Source organism: Episyrphus balteatus, chromosome 2 (genome assembly GCF_945859705.1).
Source record: "Episyrphus balteatus chromosome 2, idEpiBalt1.1, whole genome shotgun sequence".
NCBI lineage: Eukaryota > Metazoa > Arthropoda > Insecta > Diptera > Syrphidae > Episyrphus > Episyrphus balteatus.
The window spans coordinates 37,775,887-37,794,074 of NC_079135.1; the positions used below are offsets into that span (position 1 = coordinate 37,775,887).

Sequence of the window (18,188 nt, forward strand, 5' to 3'; positions counted from 1 at the left end):
TGATAATACAAAATTGTATTTATTATTTCTGTCCTATGTTCTCCAGTTGACTAAGCAGCTAAACTTAGAATTTCAATCTCAGTCCGTCCGGATTCATAAATTTTTGCCTTACGTAAAAACGTTCTATAAAACTATTTTACAAAATTTTATCAAATCGGATGTGTTAAGCGACGAGTTTCTCTCTAATCCGAATTTTTCTGACATTTATTTAAAAAATATTAACTCTGTATACGTTGGGGCTAAAGCTGAACTTTTTATTAAAACAAACAAAATTGAAATAAATGAAATAATTGAGTTTAAAGGTGTTTGCCGAGAATATTATAAGACCCTGTGTGCTCAAATTTCACAGCGAATCGATTTTGATGACGAAATTCTGAAACATATTCAAGGCATTGACCCTTTATATTTAGCAACTTCCCAACTCTATCATCAAAGATAAAAAACGAAACAGATTGGAAGTAAATATAATAAATGCAATTATGAGTTGCAAGGAATTGTTAAATAGAGTTGATTGCCACAAATGGAATCCTTCAAAACAACTTTTAAAAGCGTATACAAAATAATATTTGTTTTTTTCTTATATCATTTTATACTTAGGTACCATATAATCAAAATACCTTGATTTTTGCAAAACCACTTCTATTTAATGTATTTAATACATATATTTTTATTCTAAAAAAATAATATTACTATAAATTAAGCTATCTACCATAAGACAGATATTTTATTACTTTTGTTATTTGAATTAATAATTTATTTATTTATGTTTTGTTTTTTATGTTTAACTTAATATATTTTATTAAAAATAAAACTAAACAAAATTTCAAGACAAAAAAATGGCTGTACTCTTATTTTGTTCAAAATACTCCCCTTTCTTTTCTGCCGTACTACCATCTAATATTTCTCTCCGGCAACACTGTTCTAGAGTAAATATAAACATCCATTTTTATTCAAAAAGAGAGAAACCCATACAAAGTTAGATTTTTAATTAGTTTTTGTTTATGTAGCTGTTTAATCTACCATTGATGTCACAAAAATTGGTGCTCGGAGATGGCTCCTCCCCTTTCAACTTAAATTCTTATTGGACAAAGTAGTACAGTGCATTTATATTTTGAACCAGCAGTTTGTACCACCCCCAATTTTTTTTAATCATTCCATAGAGAATTGACTAAATATCATAATCCTAATTTTTTTACCTAGGATGAACAGAAGTCGAGATTTAAATAAAAAATAAAATCTAAAATGGCGGCCAAAAGGTGGATTTCACGAGTGCGAAAAAACAGGGTTATGATATTCAGCCAATTGTCTGTGGAATGAGCAAAAAAAATATGAGGGTGTTACAAACTGCTGGGTCACCGATATATGAACATCATAGCTGTGTTTTGTTGGTAACTCAGTACTTAGCTCAGTAAAATTTTGCACGGGAAACAACAACAAATGATTGATAAGGATAAATAAGTTTTTTATTTGTTGGTTTACAGACAAATTTTTTTTTCTAAACTTATACATTTTTGACCCTTCAACAATAAGGATTATTAATAAATAAATAAAAGCAATCAATTGTTGTTGTTTACAGTATAAAATGTTTACTCAGTAAAATATTGGGTACCAATAAAACTCGGCTTATAAATACACTGTACTGTAATTTACCAACGTAAATTTCAAAGGCCAAAATCAAATTTGTTAGTAGTTGTTAAATTAATTAATCTGTTGTATGTGCACAAATTAAGCTTTGCTTCATCCTTATTTTTTTTGTTTGCATAAATTGAGGGTAATGCATCAAAAGGGGTGCAGGTCCATATTTTCAGCCTAGACAGAATGTGCAAATAAAGATATTTTTATTTACAAAACTTTAAGATTATGTTTTAGAGCCCCCGCACACTACAAACTTTCTATCGGCCGATAGTTTAGTCGGTCTCTTCTCTTAATCAGAATAAAAATATATGAGAGTGCGCACACTACAAAGATTAAGTATCGGCCGATCAAAAAGTTTGTTTGATCGAAAAAAAAGTTTGTTTTGCTACACAATTGCCTTCAAACTAAAATGTTTCCTAGCGACCCGACTGTTTAGTCGGCTGCCTGTGCGCACACTAGGAGCCCAACCCGACTAAACTATCGGCCGATAGAAAGTCTGTAGTGTGCGGGGGCTCTTAGTTATCATTCCAAGTTTTAACCTTCTTCGCTTTTTTGACTTTATTTCACATTTGGATTTTGCATCTAATTCCTACAATAAAACAATGCAAGGAGTGTTTTACTAAGCGTTCTCCTTGTAATATAGGAGGTCAACTGAAACTAGGTCGAATTCCAGAGTGTTCTTGTTTTAGAGTTTCTTTTTGATCTGGTAAATATTTTCCTGGTTTTTTAATAGTCTTAATCATAAGGAAAGTTTTCTTACAGAGTTTATTGTGTCCCAAAGGTTCATTTTGTATCAGGATTTTTTTAATTTCGAGTGACTTAATTTAACCTAACCCTGCCATAACTTATCTCCGAGGTTATGGCAAAAATTTCGAATTTTTAAGCAAAGCTTTTGCTATATTTTAATTAAAAAAAGACATTTTTCCTAATAGTCCTGCCAGAAAAAAATCAATCCTTGATCTACAAAAGATAAAGTACAAATTTTCTCTTCTGTATGTAGCTTTGGTTTTTAACTTTATAAAAGCTGTAATTTTATAACCTCGTTTTTTTTAAATGTAATTATGAGAAGATCTACCACTGTGGGGGTTAATAATGTTACCTAGTTTTGGATTTATAACCAAAGTAAATGGGTTAGGAGTTAATTATGACATCTTTTCATTTTCAGTCTCAAAGGGAATCCCACACTCGAAGGAACTCCAAAGCGGCGACGCGGAACTACCTGCCAACTAACCCCTATAGTGCCGGGCCACAAATATTCAAAAAATTATTTGTCTGTGCAGATCTTAAACCAGATTGAATTAATTTGCCATAAAAAAAAGGGATTTCAGACGAGAGAATGTATAGAGTCGTCACAGATTTTACTTTGGATAGTAACTCAATTACCACAATGTCAAAGCTAGTTAATTCCTTCCTGATTTGTAGGACTGTCTATTTTTAAAACGCACCTAAACTGTCGTGTTGAATGCAGTTTAAAAATAGATTTCACATCCACGCAGTTCCGTCGCAGACCAGTGGTTATTTCGAGTGCGGTCTTACCTTAAGTCACGATATACTTAAGTCGTTTATGATATGGTAAAAGGTTTTCCTATCAAGTTGTGTTCAAAACATAAACACATGCCAATTAAAATACTTTTTGAACTTCTGAATATGTTATTTACATACACAAGTTCGGGTACAAAAAGAGTATAAGTAAACATTTCCCTGCTCTCTAAGCTACTTGAATTTTGTGTCTTCATTTTTGTTATTGAAGTCTCTTCCAGTTATCAAATTGGATAATCTTACATTCGAGTACAGGTACAAGGAGACGGATCGACTTACCTGAATCTCCTGTTACGCGGTTTAAACTTTCTCATATAATTTTTTTCTAATTTTATTTTTGTGTTGACATTGAATTATCATATATCGACCGACCCATGCGTTAAATTATTTCAACTCCATACCATATACCTATCATCGGACATTATCGGCAATAGGAAGCATGATCTCGCCTCAACTTATTAAAATTAAATAATACTTATATTAAAACTTAGTCACATAGATACCTGAAAGCAATAAACGCGTCTCCATTTTCACCACCGACAATATGAACTCCACCGTCGGGTATAGCTAGTCCTCTGAAGAAACCTCGAATGTCCAAGGCATTTGCCGACCATGGCAAGTTTTGCAATCGAATAATAACGCTCATTTTGTGTTATTTTATATTTTATTTGCAAATAACATTAAACACGAATAGAGTTGAAGTTTTTTGAGTCCCGCCGACGATGTGGTTGTTCGGTCGCTGGACGCTGGATAAGTTTAAAGAGATCAACTGGGAGAAAGATAAGTATTCTCCTACAAAACGAAAGGAAAAGAAAAAATTGACAAACGACAAAATTTTTAATTAATTTGACTTAAAATGCCTACAAGAAAATTGTTTTTTTTTTTTTTTTTGGACTTAAGAGTGAACACAACTCAATCAAAGTAAAATTTTAAATCAGGAAAATTAGCTTAATATTTATCATACATGAGCAGTGTCTAGATAATGGAACCAGAAGAAGTTATGAATTATTTATACTTATTTTATTAAAATCGGGAAAGACTTGTCTCATCTTATTAAGACGTTTCAAAACAAGATGTAAGTTGTTAAAAATGAGAGGTATTTCATCTTTTCGATAGCCTTAAAATTGGCCACGGTTGATACCTTAAGTCGCATTCATACCAATAAAAATTTGCGTTTTGCGCCTAACACCTGAGGAAAGACTTTTCAAAAGGGGATAAAAACACTTTGTCTTTTCTCAGAAAACTGAAAAAAAAAACTAAAAGCAAAATTGTAATTTTTCATATGCTTTTTGATAATAGAATAGTAACAAGATTGATATTGGAATCGATAGATATTATATGTAAATATGTAAATACATACATGAAAGTCATACATACAAACAAAAAATGTAAAAAATCTGCAGCTGGACGTATGGACGTTTGAAATATAAAACCGTGAAATTCGATGTTTGAGAAATAGTTCACCAAAAAACAACATAAAATGTATTTGAAATAATTTGTATGTTATTGGAGAGCAAAAATAAGAAAGCTTGACACGTCGTTTCTGCCGATTTTTTTTATTTAACTTAGTTTGTTGGCTTCTGTATTTTTTAAATACAAAATATCAAAATACAGTCGACTCCCTCTAAGTCGAACTTTCACGGGACTCGAAAATCGGTTCGAGTTAGAGGGATTTATTTAAAAAATTTTCTTCAAAATTGTTCATCAAAAATGGTGAAAAAGTTCGACTTAGGCCCAATTTATTCACTCTCCATTATTTTTAAAGGCTCCATTAAAAATTATAAAACTGTCAAATCGCATACAAATTTTAAAATTTCCCTTTTTTAATGGCGACTTTAAATTTAATGGAGTGTGAATAAATTGGACCTTAGAGGAAATTAGACTTAGAGGGAGTCGACTGTATTTTTCTCATGACCCAATATGTTTTGTAGAGCATATTGAATATACAGTTGTGTTCAACATAATAGTAGTGCCTGCAACAAAATAACATTTGTTATATTTACGGTGCTTCTATGGTTAAAAATTTAATTTCTTTGATGTCAAAGTTTGTAGCGGTCAATTACTAATAAATGTATCGTAATTTTAAAATGAAAAAGAAGGTGCCAATTCATTTTTCATTGATTTTTGGTTGTTCTTTCGAATTTGACCTGTTCAAAATAATAGTAGTTAAAGTTATTTTTTAAGAATTTAAAAGCGGTTTATAACTTAGAATATTTATTTTTGCTTTAAAAGTAAGTACTCATATAATTTGAATAATTTTTCAACAAAAAACGATTTGTTTCGGTTTTAATCTATTTAAAGTTCGAAGAGCAAAACACTGCAGTTCGGATAACAGAAACTTATACGAAAGCTGTTTCAAGAAGGGAAAACCTACTTGGAAATTCAAGTTTATATTAGGATGCTCCCCTACAATGGTAGCCAATGCAATAAAGTCAACGAAAGACCCGAAACGCGCGGTAGAAAAAGAAAAAAGCCCGCCGTAGATGACAGGCGTATTGTCCAGACGAGCAAAGTTGAGCCTTCTGCATCGTTGTTTCACATCCAGAAGGCTTTAAGCCTGGATTGCAGTGCAGTGAACATTCGGAGGCGAATGTTAGACACTAATATGTACGCTTGAAGCCCACGAAAAGTTCAGCGAAACATGTTAAAAAGCGTATCCAGTTTGTAAAAGACCACATAAACTGGCCAGCAAAGTAATGGCGTAACATATTGTTTACTGATGAGAGCATATTTGTCCCCTTTGGTGGTACTGGATCTCCACAATATGTCCGACGTCCACCCAATACGGAATATGTTCCAAAGTATACGACGGAAACATTTAAACATGTAGGGTCGAAAATTTAAGTATTTTAACATATTTCTTTGTTAACAGCGGAACTTTTCGTGGACTTCAAGCGTACAAATTAGTGTCTAACATTCGCCTCCATATGTTCACTGCACTGCAATCCAGGCTTAAAGCCTTCTGGATGTGAAACAACGTTCAGAAGGCTCAACTTTGCTCGTCTGGACAATACGCCTGTCATCTACGGCGGTCTTTTTTCTTTTTCTACCGCGCGTTTCGGGTCTTTCGTTGACTTTATTGCATTGGCTACCATTGTAGGGGAGCATCCTAATATAAACTTGAATTTCCAAGTAGGTTTTCCCTTCTTGAAACAGCTTTCGTATAAGTTTCTGTTATCCGAACTGCAGTGTTTTGCTCTTCGAACTTTAAATAGATTAAAACCGAAACAAATCGTTTTTTGTTGAAAAATTATTCAAATTATATGAGTACTTACTTTTAAAGCAAAAATAAATATTCTAAGTTATAAACCGCTTTTAAATTCTTAAAAAATAACTTTAACTACTATTATTTTGAACAGGTCAAATTCGAAAGAACAACCAAAAATCAATGAAAAATGAATTGGCACCTTCTTTTTCATTTTAAAATTACGATACATTTATTAGTAATTGACCGTTACAAACTTTGACATCAAAGAAATTAAATTTTTAACCATAGAAGCACCGTAAATATAACAAATGTTATTTTGTTGCAGGCACTACTATTATTTTGAACACAGCTGTATGTATGTATGTATGAATACTGCAAACTTTGTTTTTTCAATATACTTAAAAAATCTGGATTTGGGGACATTGCAAATAATCTAGCTACTCTACAATATCTGTCGATTCCAATATCAATCTTGTTTCTATTACTTAAAGGGGTTATATCTAGTTGTAAGTGCAAACAAAACCTTCTTTTTTGTGGATTTTTTGTGAGGAGGCATTTAATTATATAAACATAAAGAATACATATCCATAAAGCAAATTTAATGTATTAAAATAATTCGCTGCGTATTTAAAAAAATAATGGGTTCCGTTATTTTTGTAGTAGATTTCCTAGACGACCTCCAAAAAATAGGTGTCTGGCGGTGAGCAAGATATCTCTGATCCAAGTCACTTAAAATTAAAAAAACCAAAAGATTCATTTTCAGGATAGACGAATGCAGGTAATGAACGAAGGAATAGTAAAAATTTTGATTTTTGACAAAATGGCGGCTTCTCAAAGAAAAAAATCGTTGTTTTTCAGAAAATTTACACTTTAAAAATCGAATTATTGTCAAAAACCTTTTTCCTTCGTTCATTACCTGACGAAAGTATCTAAAAAAATTGTGTACAAATTTCAAGCCGATTACTCCAGCCGTTTTGCTCACCGTCAGATACCTTTTTTTTGGAGGTCGTCTAGGAAATCTACTACAAAAATAACGGAACCCATTATTTTTTTAAATACGCAGCGAATTATTTTAATACATAAAATTTGCTATATGAATATGTATTCTTTATGTTTATATAATTAAATGCCTCCTCACAAAAAATCCACAAAAAAGAAGGTTTTGTTTGCACTTACAAACAAAACTTAAGAAAATAGCGTTTTGATCTTTTTCCAAATTAACCATACTAAAATTTAAAATTTCTAAAAAACCTAAATAAATTCAAATTTGTAAATTAAATCATCTCTGACATATTTATTTCTTTACATTAGACCTGTTCCTTTGGGAGGTGGTAAAGTACTATTAGTAGCACTTTCAATACAAATCTTATCTACTCGGGAAGAAGATAGAAGAGCATGATTAGATGATAGTACCTACTAGATTAACCAAAACATCTACAATTTAGTACACTACCACCTCCAATGGAACAAGGCTATTATTTTATGGACAAAACTAGGTGTATTGGATTTATGTTACATTTGTACTGAAGTTAATGCATAGTAAATGTAATACACAAATCCACTACACCTGATCATGTCCACAGACAAAACATGAACGACAGTCATGTCAACAATTGCAACGAATTCATTTGTTGCATTTGACACGAAGCTCGTTCTAAAAAAAAAAAACATCCGTAGAACATTTTGCATTCTGTTTTTAGGTTTTTAAGAACACATTTTGGTAGGCACGGCTACTATTGTAGAATGAATAAGGCAAAACTTGTAGAAACTTTTATTCTTTACAACTTTTATCTTAGTCGTTTGGTTCAAAAATAGAGACTTTTGTCTAAAAAGAATTGAACTTATTTTTTGTTTCATTCTTTTTATACAAAAGTCTCTATTTTAAATACAATTTTGTTCAGGGTGTTGCTCTCAAATAAAAGTAAGAAATTGAATTTTATATAAACTTCTAATTATTGTTAACTTATTTGTGTACGTTATACCATCTTTGAGTTTAGATTTTGGGGGTTGTTTTTAGAGGTGAACTGCGATTTAATTTTTTTTTAAATTACTGTCGTTGGGTGCATATTAAAAGTACTAAATGCTTTGTAAAGTATGAATTTTTTCCTTCCACATTTTGTGCATACCAAAACTAATTTATAGTTATTAATTTTCTAGTAGAAGTATTTACTATTTTGTATGCATTCGGGCTATTGCACAGTGGGTAACCGCCTATACAAAGTGCGGTCAAAAATATAATGCCCATTTTTTTTTTAATGAAACGCCTGTATTATGAATTTATTTGATTTATTTTTGCAAATACATCATTTCAGTTTTTTTAAATTTTTTGTTATCTTAAAAATCTTAAAAAAGGTAGATAAGTGTTTTGAAACAAATTGGATAAACATTAAAACTTAAGTCTTACAGAATAATATTTCGAAACGGGACATTATTGTCTGAGATATGACTCGACTGAGCTTTTATTTCAATCTCAGAATGGGGAAAGTAAAACTCACCTCAGTTTCCTTATATGTACTTCATTTAAAATTTAAAGAACGGAACAAAAATTTCCAATGAAATGTTACTTAGGATCAAAATATGCATTACATTAAAGTTTCTGCGGTGATGAATGTCCTGAAAACTTATTACCTTAACAAACTAAAAACTCAACTTGTCAAAGCTTAAGTTAAATTGTAATTTCATTTTTTTAATTAGCAAGACGAGGAAGATAAGAAGGATTAAAAAAAAAAATATCAATCAAAACAAGTTTGCAAGAAAGTATTTCTCAAACATATTTACGACAATAATACTTCCGGTTAGGGCAGTGTGTAATATTTTCCTTTTATATTTTTCTATAAAAAATATAAACAGATTAAATTGCTTCAAATCTTTTAAAGAAAATGCAGGTTAACGTGTTACACAATAAAACGTAAAAATTCCGTAACAATTTCAATTTTATCAATATGTATTGCATACGAATTAACCACATTACAATCAATTAATTTTCATCCTCTATCACATCTCAAATTAAACCAACAACTCTTAAATCCTGATAATTGTGTCAGCTCACTCAAAGCGCGCTTATCTTCTATCTATGGCACTTACTTTGATAGGTACAGGGGACACACAGCATGACGACCAGTACATTAATTATGTCCGACGCTCCTTCGCAACAAAAAGATATACCTATCCATCAACATGTGTAAAATGGATATACTAGTTTCTCCATACAAAATAAATCCAACTACGCGATGGACGCTTACATGTCTTCAGTGTTTATAATGATGATTAATTTCACAGCCCAATAAGGGTTCCTTCACACATGATCTTGCTCTTTACGCTGCGTCAACAGGTATCTGTCCAATGCGAATCGTCAAAATCATTGACATTCTGTCGTGCAGCTTTATAAGCTAAGCTGGCTATACCCCCAAACCTCATCCTCAGCAACGAAGGCTCCTACACTCTGGTTAGACTTGCACTTTCCTTGGTATTTTTTTGTGTTCGTTTTTCCTTATTTCCTTGTTTAGCAACACAATAGTACCGTTTTGACAAGTTTTTTTCTGATTTAAACATACAGGTTTGGATTTACTTTTGCTTACATAAGTCATAGTCTTAATTAGATTGAATATATATAATGGAAGAAAAGTCTTTAAAAAATCGCTAATAAGATGTTCAAGAGGAGGGAAAGTCTGATAGTCATATAAAAGACCTTGCCATGTATTGGGAAATGCTACTCAGTAATAATAATTATTTCGATCTCAAAGAGTCGTGCTGTTCGTGCAGCCTATTTTTATAAACTATGAATGTGTATATAGTAAGTGAAGTTCATTTATCTAATTCAGTGTTATAATGTTTAAGAACAGTTCAAGCAATGTGATCAACTTTAAAAAGGGCATCCCTATTAAAAACACTTATAAAAAAAACTTGCCTTTCAATCTCTAACCGCAAAATCATAAACAGCCTTATTAAATTGAGTATCCGGTTTTTGTATTAGTTTTCTTGTCGATCTAAAGAACATCTTAAACAAAAATAAAAAAAAAATACTACCCGGCTCAATGTCTGCTGAGTGCGTTTAAAGATCGAATTTGTGGTGCTATTATAGCATAAAGCCTCGAGGAAAATAGTTTCGTCGTGGTCTTGTGGATGCATTTCGTGACGTCACATTGTCATGTTTACTTTTAATGAATGTGTAAACAAATCACCGAAACAAAATTGGAAACTTATAGGCCTTGTGGATTTTAAATTTTAGTACTGAATTAAGGTCCATTTTCTTCACTCGAAGTTGAACAAAACTTGAGAATTTTTATATTAAAAATTCTCAAGTTATGTTCAACTCCGAGTGAAGAAAATGGACCTAAGTGAATTTGAATTTTCACATACATCTTTTTTAAGTTATCTTTATCTCGAAAACAAACAAGATATAAAATATATGTTTTAAATCTGTCCAGTGCAATTGTGATTAACGATACCATGGCTGCCAAAAAAGAATACGAAACGATGCAGGCAAATTTGGATATTAGAACACTCCACTTTAAATACAAATTGTTGACATTGTGGCATAAGTAAAAAAATTTGCTACACCAATTTTGAAATAGGTGCAAAAAGAAATAAGTACAACTAAAAATGTGTGTTTGTAAATTGTATTTTGTGCTACAGGGTCCTGGATTTTTTCCGGATGCAGCAATCAAAAACGACTTGTTTCACTCTTGACTTGTTTAGCATGGCCCAATTATTTATTATAATCAGTAGCTACTTATTTGTTAAGGTATGACCTTTGAGAGCCATTCAAAAGTTTAAATTCGTATAATTTAATTTAAAGTCAGTAAGCAGTAGCAACCAAAGATTAATTACTTTAATTATTTTGCAAATTAAGGAATTTTTTATGACAAACAAATATTCCTCATACGTCATAGTGACCACGTTTAAACTTTAGAAATTAATTTAAAAAGTTATCAATGACCAAATAATGACTTTTAAGAAAATCGGCTAAGCTTTGAAATTTAGTTACATATTTGAAATGTTTTTAAACTCTCCTATACATAATTTTTTTGGCTCAGCTTTGAATTTGAAGATTAGTCTGATGTCGGAGTTCACCGTCGGAGTTAAGAATTGACCGAGTTGACCCCATATGCGTTTGCGAAATCAAGGAAATATTATATTGGAGTTTTCACGATACTTTTCTAATCTGTTTTGATTCTGACAAAGAACAAGTAAAATAGAATCAAGTTTAAAAATTGACCTTTTTCAAAGTTACCATTATTTCGCTTGAACTTATTTATTGGAACCGCAAAATTAGATTTAGTTTTGAACCACTCATACATATATTCTTTCTCCATTTATTAGCTGTTTGTTTTAATGAAACTTCTTTCAGTCGATAGAAAGTATTAATCTCCAATAGCTGGCATGAATAGCCTTAGATATTTTGGACATAAATATGAAATAAAAATTAAACATCACTGACAAGTTGGCACTTGCCACCTATTTTTTTGCTCTCAATATCGCAAAATTTAAGATTTATTCTTATTCTTTTTATTTATTGTTAATGGGAAACAAGTAAATGTTAAGGAATAAAAAATATTAAATAGCTCTGATCACTTATTGGACATGAATTGAACTTACCTTTTACTGTATGATTCAATTTATAATCTTGTCTTTCTTCTTTACAGATTTTCTTGATATTAGGATATTTATCATTGTCATCATCGCTACCAACAAATGATGCTAAAAAATTACCTAAATTTGAAGATAGTAGTTTACAGTCAAAAAGAGACTTAAGTCTTAGTTATTCGGCCACAGACATAGGTTCTAAGGATGGATCACGTGCAAAAACAATTACAGTCATAAAAAATGTTGCTGGTAAAAAAGAGGAAGCCCTTAAAATTGATCCTAAGTTGCATAAACATGAAAACTGGGGTTCTGAATTCCGTGATAACTTTGATTCGTATGGAATTATACCAGATGTACCTGATATTGATGATCTATTTGAATTTGTAAACAAAAAAAAGGAAGAAAAAAAACCTAAGGAAAAAGATAGCCCTGAAGCTAAGGAGCCTAAAGGAAAGGATAAAAAACCAAACAAAGGTAAGGAAGAACCACCCAAAGAAACCAAAAAAGAAGAACCAACCCCATCACCTCCTCCAGTAGAAGAAGTCACTGAGGAGGTCAAGGATGAAAAAGTTGAAAAAATTGCTGGAGATGCTGAGTTACTTATGCCTCCAGGCAAGCAAGGAAAAGTTAAATCCCAATCACTAGATATGGGTAGATACAGCGTTCGCGAAAATTTTAATGATGACAACTATGCAGCTCCACAACATTCAGGTCAGCAACAATTCTCTCAGACCGAAAAGAAAAGTGAGAAATTCATTCTACCGCCTGCAGGTCCTTACAACTATCCGGAACCGAGTCTTAAAGGGTATGTTCCGCCAAATGGTAATCCAGCACAACCACAAGCGCAAGCAGATGTCCCTCGAGGAAGTATTATTGTGACAACACCCTCTGGCAAATCATTTGACTCTCCAATCGAAAACTCAACATCTAATACTCCTTATCTTGCGCCGAACTTTAGACGAAACCAAAACTCAGTCCCCAATCAGCAATTTCCATCAAGTTCTCAGCGGCCGTATGTTGCTCCCAACGTCCGCAAACCATATGAAGTGACGATTAATAACAGCAGTCCACCACCAGATTGTGCTCAACCACCAGGTGTATTCAATAATAGAGCGCCAATTACTTTCAATGGCTATAGAAATGTTGTACCTAACATTAGACCAGATGTCTTCAGAGGCTACAGACCACGATCAAGAGGTCTGCGGTTCTACTAATCATATAATTTTAAATGAAGCATTTAGCCTATATTATAATAGTACTTAAAATTATTATGTGAATAAAATAAATAAATCAATTGTTGTGTTTCTTATAGAAATGAACTGGTTTTGTCTCTCGCGAAATCCTAAGTTTCACTTTTGAACTGAATTTATGACTTTTGGAAAGTATTCAGATGAGGAAGAGATTTTTGACTTTTGAAACGTTTGGGTTTTGTATTTAAAGCTGCCAGACTTTTGAATTCGTTATAAGAACGCAAAAGGCTATAAAACTGCATACTCACATTTTGGTTATACCTCCACTCCTAAAATTTGCTGTGGGCTCTTAGACTATTATACATATTATGGAAAATCCAATTATAGAGGTCGAATAGTTACTTGAAAAGTTAGACTTTCACTAATATATAAATATAATTTGCAAATCCTAGTTTTTGTTAAATTGTAACCTTCATTATGTCCCGAGTTTGCTCGAGCACTCTCACGTTTCTTCAATATGCATAAAAACGAAAAAAAACCTGAATGAACGTACATAAGTCAAATTGAATTAACTAGACAGTGTTATATTGGTATTTTCCTTATATGTTGTATATAAATGTTAGTTTTTTTTTTTTGTCTAAAGCTTACCTGAAGTGCTGATAGAAAAAATTATAAAACAGTAAATTTTATATACATTTATGTATAACTTAATTAAAGAGATTATTAGAATTATTAAATTTCCATTACAGAACTTTTTAAGCTTCCTTGCACATTTGTGTTCTCTTTTTGTTCCGCTGTTCTATAACTATCATAATGGCGATACAAGAATTTAGAATTGCTTTTAAATCCATTATCTCATGAAACGGTTTCGTTCAAAATAATAATAAATTCTGAATTTGAACAAACAACTGTTTCATTCTTTTGATAAAATGGTATCGAACTTGTATTCATTCAGGCCTAAGAAATAATTAAAAATAAATTAAAGAAATAATTAAAGTCAAAACAACAAATAAGTTAAAATCGAGTTCAATTATTTTTACAGCTTGAATTTTCATTTTATTTACATAAATCATGTGTTCTATATTTCAATAAAACTTCATGTTTGTTTTCAAAGCCTTCGCAACAGCATTCGACATGGATTTGATATAAGAAAGTAGTTTTTCAGTTATTATAATAATGTGCAGATCTTTTTTTTTTGCTTATATGCTAAATATGACTTCGGCAAATTCCTGCGACACTGTAACGTCAGGAACATAAATTTAAAACCTATTTTGTGGCTTAAAATACATATAACATCTATCGAACGTACAAAGAAATCCATATTTATTATACCCAAAAATAAACTTCTGGTCATCTTTTCTCCTAATGCAAACTTTCGTAGATACCAAATCGCTTTGAGAGTATTCATGCTTATCCTAAATTAACACGAAATTCTCTATTGTCTTGAGTTTTTGGAGCTGTTAAACTTCTATTTATTATCGATTTTATAGAGGAACAAGAAACAGCCTTTAATTGAAATGCCTGTGTATATCTAGGTCCTCGGCGAAACAGCATAGTGCAAATAATGGCTAAGTTCATTAACGGCTCAAAAAATTGAATCCAAAATTTCTGGTGCAAACGTGATTCTTTCAATTCCTAACTGCAAACCTCTAATACGAACATTTTTAGATATGATTCATATTTGAGAAAAATCTATGACTTTTGAATTCTGGAACATCAATTTCGATTTTTATCAGTTATTGTAATTTTTTGGGCATTTGATGTTCAAATGGTAGACAGGTGCTGTTAGGGTGATAGGTTTTTATCAAAACCTAGCTCTATCTACCAACTTCTACTTTCGCCCTAACATGGCCAACATCGAGTGCCTAGTACTTCAGCCCAAGGCGGCTGATACCAGGATTAACTGCTTTTTAAACACAATATCGGCTACTTCGATATAATTCGCAGCTAAGGCCAATAAGGAGTGGCTTGACAGACCTCCCGTGCTTTAAGTTATTTAAAGACCTGCTCCCCTAGTTGGCGGCTCTTGCCGTTGCCCTACCAAGAGTAGGAGGTAGTTTTGGAACGATGACAAGTCCCGGATACAAGCGAATTTACGACATTAAGCGTGTTTTTTTGGCAAAGCTATCCGCAGTAGGATTTCCCAAATATCAATACTGAAGAAAAATGTATATGCACACACCAGGAGAAAGGAAAACGTAAACTTATACACTTCGTCAAAAGTCTATACGCAGATTGGTTTAGCTTCTATTTATCGGCAGCTGCTTGTTTTAGCAATGCATTTAAACGCCAACTGCGGATAGGGATAGCAATGCCAATAAAACACAGACGTCATTTCCTCGTCAGAGAGTCAACGCCTCGATTATTAAAGTTAAACCAAGCTTTCTTATTTTTTTTTTTAACAAAAAATTTGTTATTAATTATCACAAGCAAAATTTGCCTGCAACAATGCACACAATTCAACAAGTTATAGCAAACACTGAAAATTCTTCATAATATTGTCACTTCCTCAAATTCAGCAAAGTTCACTGCCTGATTAGTATTCCTTTGGAGGTAGCAAAGAATGGAAATAATAATCTTCTGCTTATCTGAGCTGTTATTCATTATGTAAATCATATGCCGAGCGGGTAAATGGGAACTGCATTGATTTCCTTTAATATCCATTCCATTGAAAATTACTCATGAGTACTTCGACACTTGTAAAGGAACGCGGCTATGATTAGAGTAGACAAAAACATTCATAATCATTTTGTAAGCAGTAAGAAAGTGTCATGAATTCTCTTACACTAATAGGAAATACCTAGTTCATGGTATGTCTTGTTTACATATCCACAAGAGCACTCAAATTCTTAAACACGTACCTACATAAATGTATGTGTAAGACCTGATGTTAACTGGCAAAAAATACTATCCAGTCAGTACCTCAACAGATACACATGTCACATTCAAATGCACAGTCAAAAGCATTTCCCACGCATCTTTTAAAATTATTGGGAAACAAAGATTAGGTTTGATTTTCCATTGATTATATTTATTTTTTGTTTTCACTTCGAAGTGTGGAAAGTAAATTCTTTGTAAAATTTAAATAAATTCACATGTGAAATAATATTTCTGTAATTATTTTCCTATACATAAACGTAGTCAGTGCAAAACAATAATGGCATGATTTAGTATTGAGCAATATGTCTTGTCTATAACATCAGTAACGAAAACGCAGCATAGACACCTTTCCATTATCCATCAAGAAAAAAGTAAATTCATGTGAAATCCGCAGCGTTAATGAATTCTTAGTTGTTCGTTATCATAAACACACTCTTTTTTTTTTTTTTTTTCTTCTTTTTTTGACGATTGTTATGTTCTCGACTTGTACCACCTGTGGTATTTACCAGTTTGACCTGAGAAACTTTAGCAATCTCCCAGTTTTCCATTGCTTTATTTCTGAACCCAACAAAAGCAACTCTTGGCAAACAAGGTTTGTCTTTTCTTTGCGATTGCATTGCAACTTCAAAAGCTTTTACCTTTGAAATGGGTTTTCTAGGTTTTTTGCTTTGATACTCCTGTTTTCAATGGGGCAACGTTTTTAGACTCTAGTTTATCTTAGACTGAGGTTTATCCAATGTTATTTGTATACGATAAACTATGGCCCAATGTATTTATCGCAACTTACTCTTACTGGAAGAAAATAGCTGAAGTAATTTCCAGTAAGTTTTTGTTGTTGGTGTCGATGTTAGATTTTAACCGACTTGAAGAAGTCTCACGAAAACACGGCTAGGTTCTTATGAAAATACCCACACCAAAAAACGCTGTTGTCGTCGATTGCATACAAAAACGCTGTTGGGAGAGTTTTTTGTCGTCCGTCGTCGTTTGATTGGGACATTTTTTAAATCGCATTTATGTCGCTGTCACTACAACGATGACAGAACGACAAAAGCCACCAACAACATTCCTTGGAAAAACGCTATTGACTCCGTTTTTTTTTTGTGGGCCTTTCCTTGTTACTCCTACTGTAATTTGATGTATGAGTATCACTTATTTCAGCTATTATCCTCAAATTGTGAACCCTATGCTATATCAGATGAGACACTCGACAGAACAACTCCAAGCCGAGTCTATTGGGAATAGCTTGTTTTTTTGTAAATGATTCTTTTTTTTTTTTTCATTTCAAGCTGGATGATGTGACATTCTTTAGGTTTACATAATGCTGGTCCCAGTTGCGAATTTGCCTTCCGACTACTGCTCAAGTTCTAATTTTAGGTAGCAAAAATTCCCTTTCCACATTTTTTGATCTGGTCATTGCTAAGGATTCAAAGGAGAATGGGCATTTTAAACGTTCGGCGGCCATTAATGAAATTAGTATCAAATGAAAGAACTATAACTTAGGAATAACTTTTACTATGGACGTTTTGCTGCAAAGCATTAAAAATATAAGATATTGCAATATTCATAGTGTTAATGCATTGTGCAATGTGAAAAGGACAAAGTGAATAATATAATTGATTTTGAATATAAAATATAATGCTCTGTCATTTTCCCTGAGCCTAACAACATTAATCTGGAATCAATAGAACTCTTAATATAAGCTTTTTAAACCAACACTATCGAGACTTTTTTTTTTAGAGTTTTCATGTGATTCAAACTAGCAAAATATTGAACAAAAAACTCTTAAAAAAATGTTATATTTTGGTCTCTATTTGTTTGATATTCAAGGTAAAAAAAACTTTTGCAAAATACTTATATGACTTAACTAAATCAATAAATGAGAAAAATCATTTTTGGCCGCCCAACGTCCGCGTTCCATACAAATTTTCCCATTCTCCTTTTGAAAGGAAGCCGGGAAATGACCACTTAACTCTAAGTTACAAGATGTCCCATATGCCAGAAAATGCAACTCAGAATCAGAAGCCGACTAGTTTAATGTCTCCAAACACGAAGCTCAAAATATTTAGTCAAATGGGTGAGTGTGAGTGTTGTTTATCTTAACTGATTGCAATATAAATGAATGTTTCCAGAAGCATTTCTTGTTTTTTGTC

General features: G+C 32.1%; 2 protein-coding genes across 2 annotated transcripts in view; one reads left to right on the top strand and one right to left on the bottom strand.

The window, feature by feature from the left end:
* Positions 1-18,188, bottom strand: part of LOC129908264 (homeobox protein 2) — a 40,622-nt gene that overhangs the window by 21,663 nt on the left and 771 nt on the right. Inside the window, exon 2 of the mRNA XM_055984646.1 lies at positions 3,678-3,966. Within this exon, the coding sequence (XP_055840621.1) occupies positions 3,678-3,820 (143 nt within the window). The 5' untranslated portion in view covers positions 3,821-3,966. The remainder of the gene's footprint in view (positions 1-3,677; positions 3,967-18,188) is intronic.
* Positions 12,007-13,262, top strand: LOC129909390 (uncharacterized; the record flags this gene model as incomplete). Its single annotated transcript, XM_055986475.1, has 1 exon — positions 12,007-13,262. A coding segment is annotated over one exon (1,176 nt), but the record flags the coding sequence as incomplete, so codon positions are not given.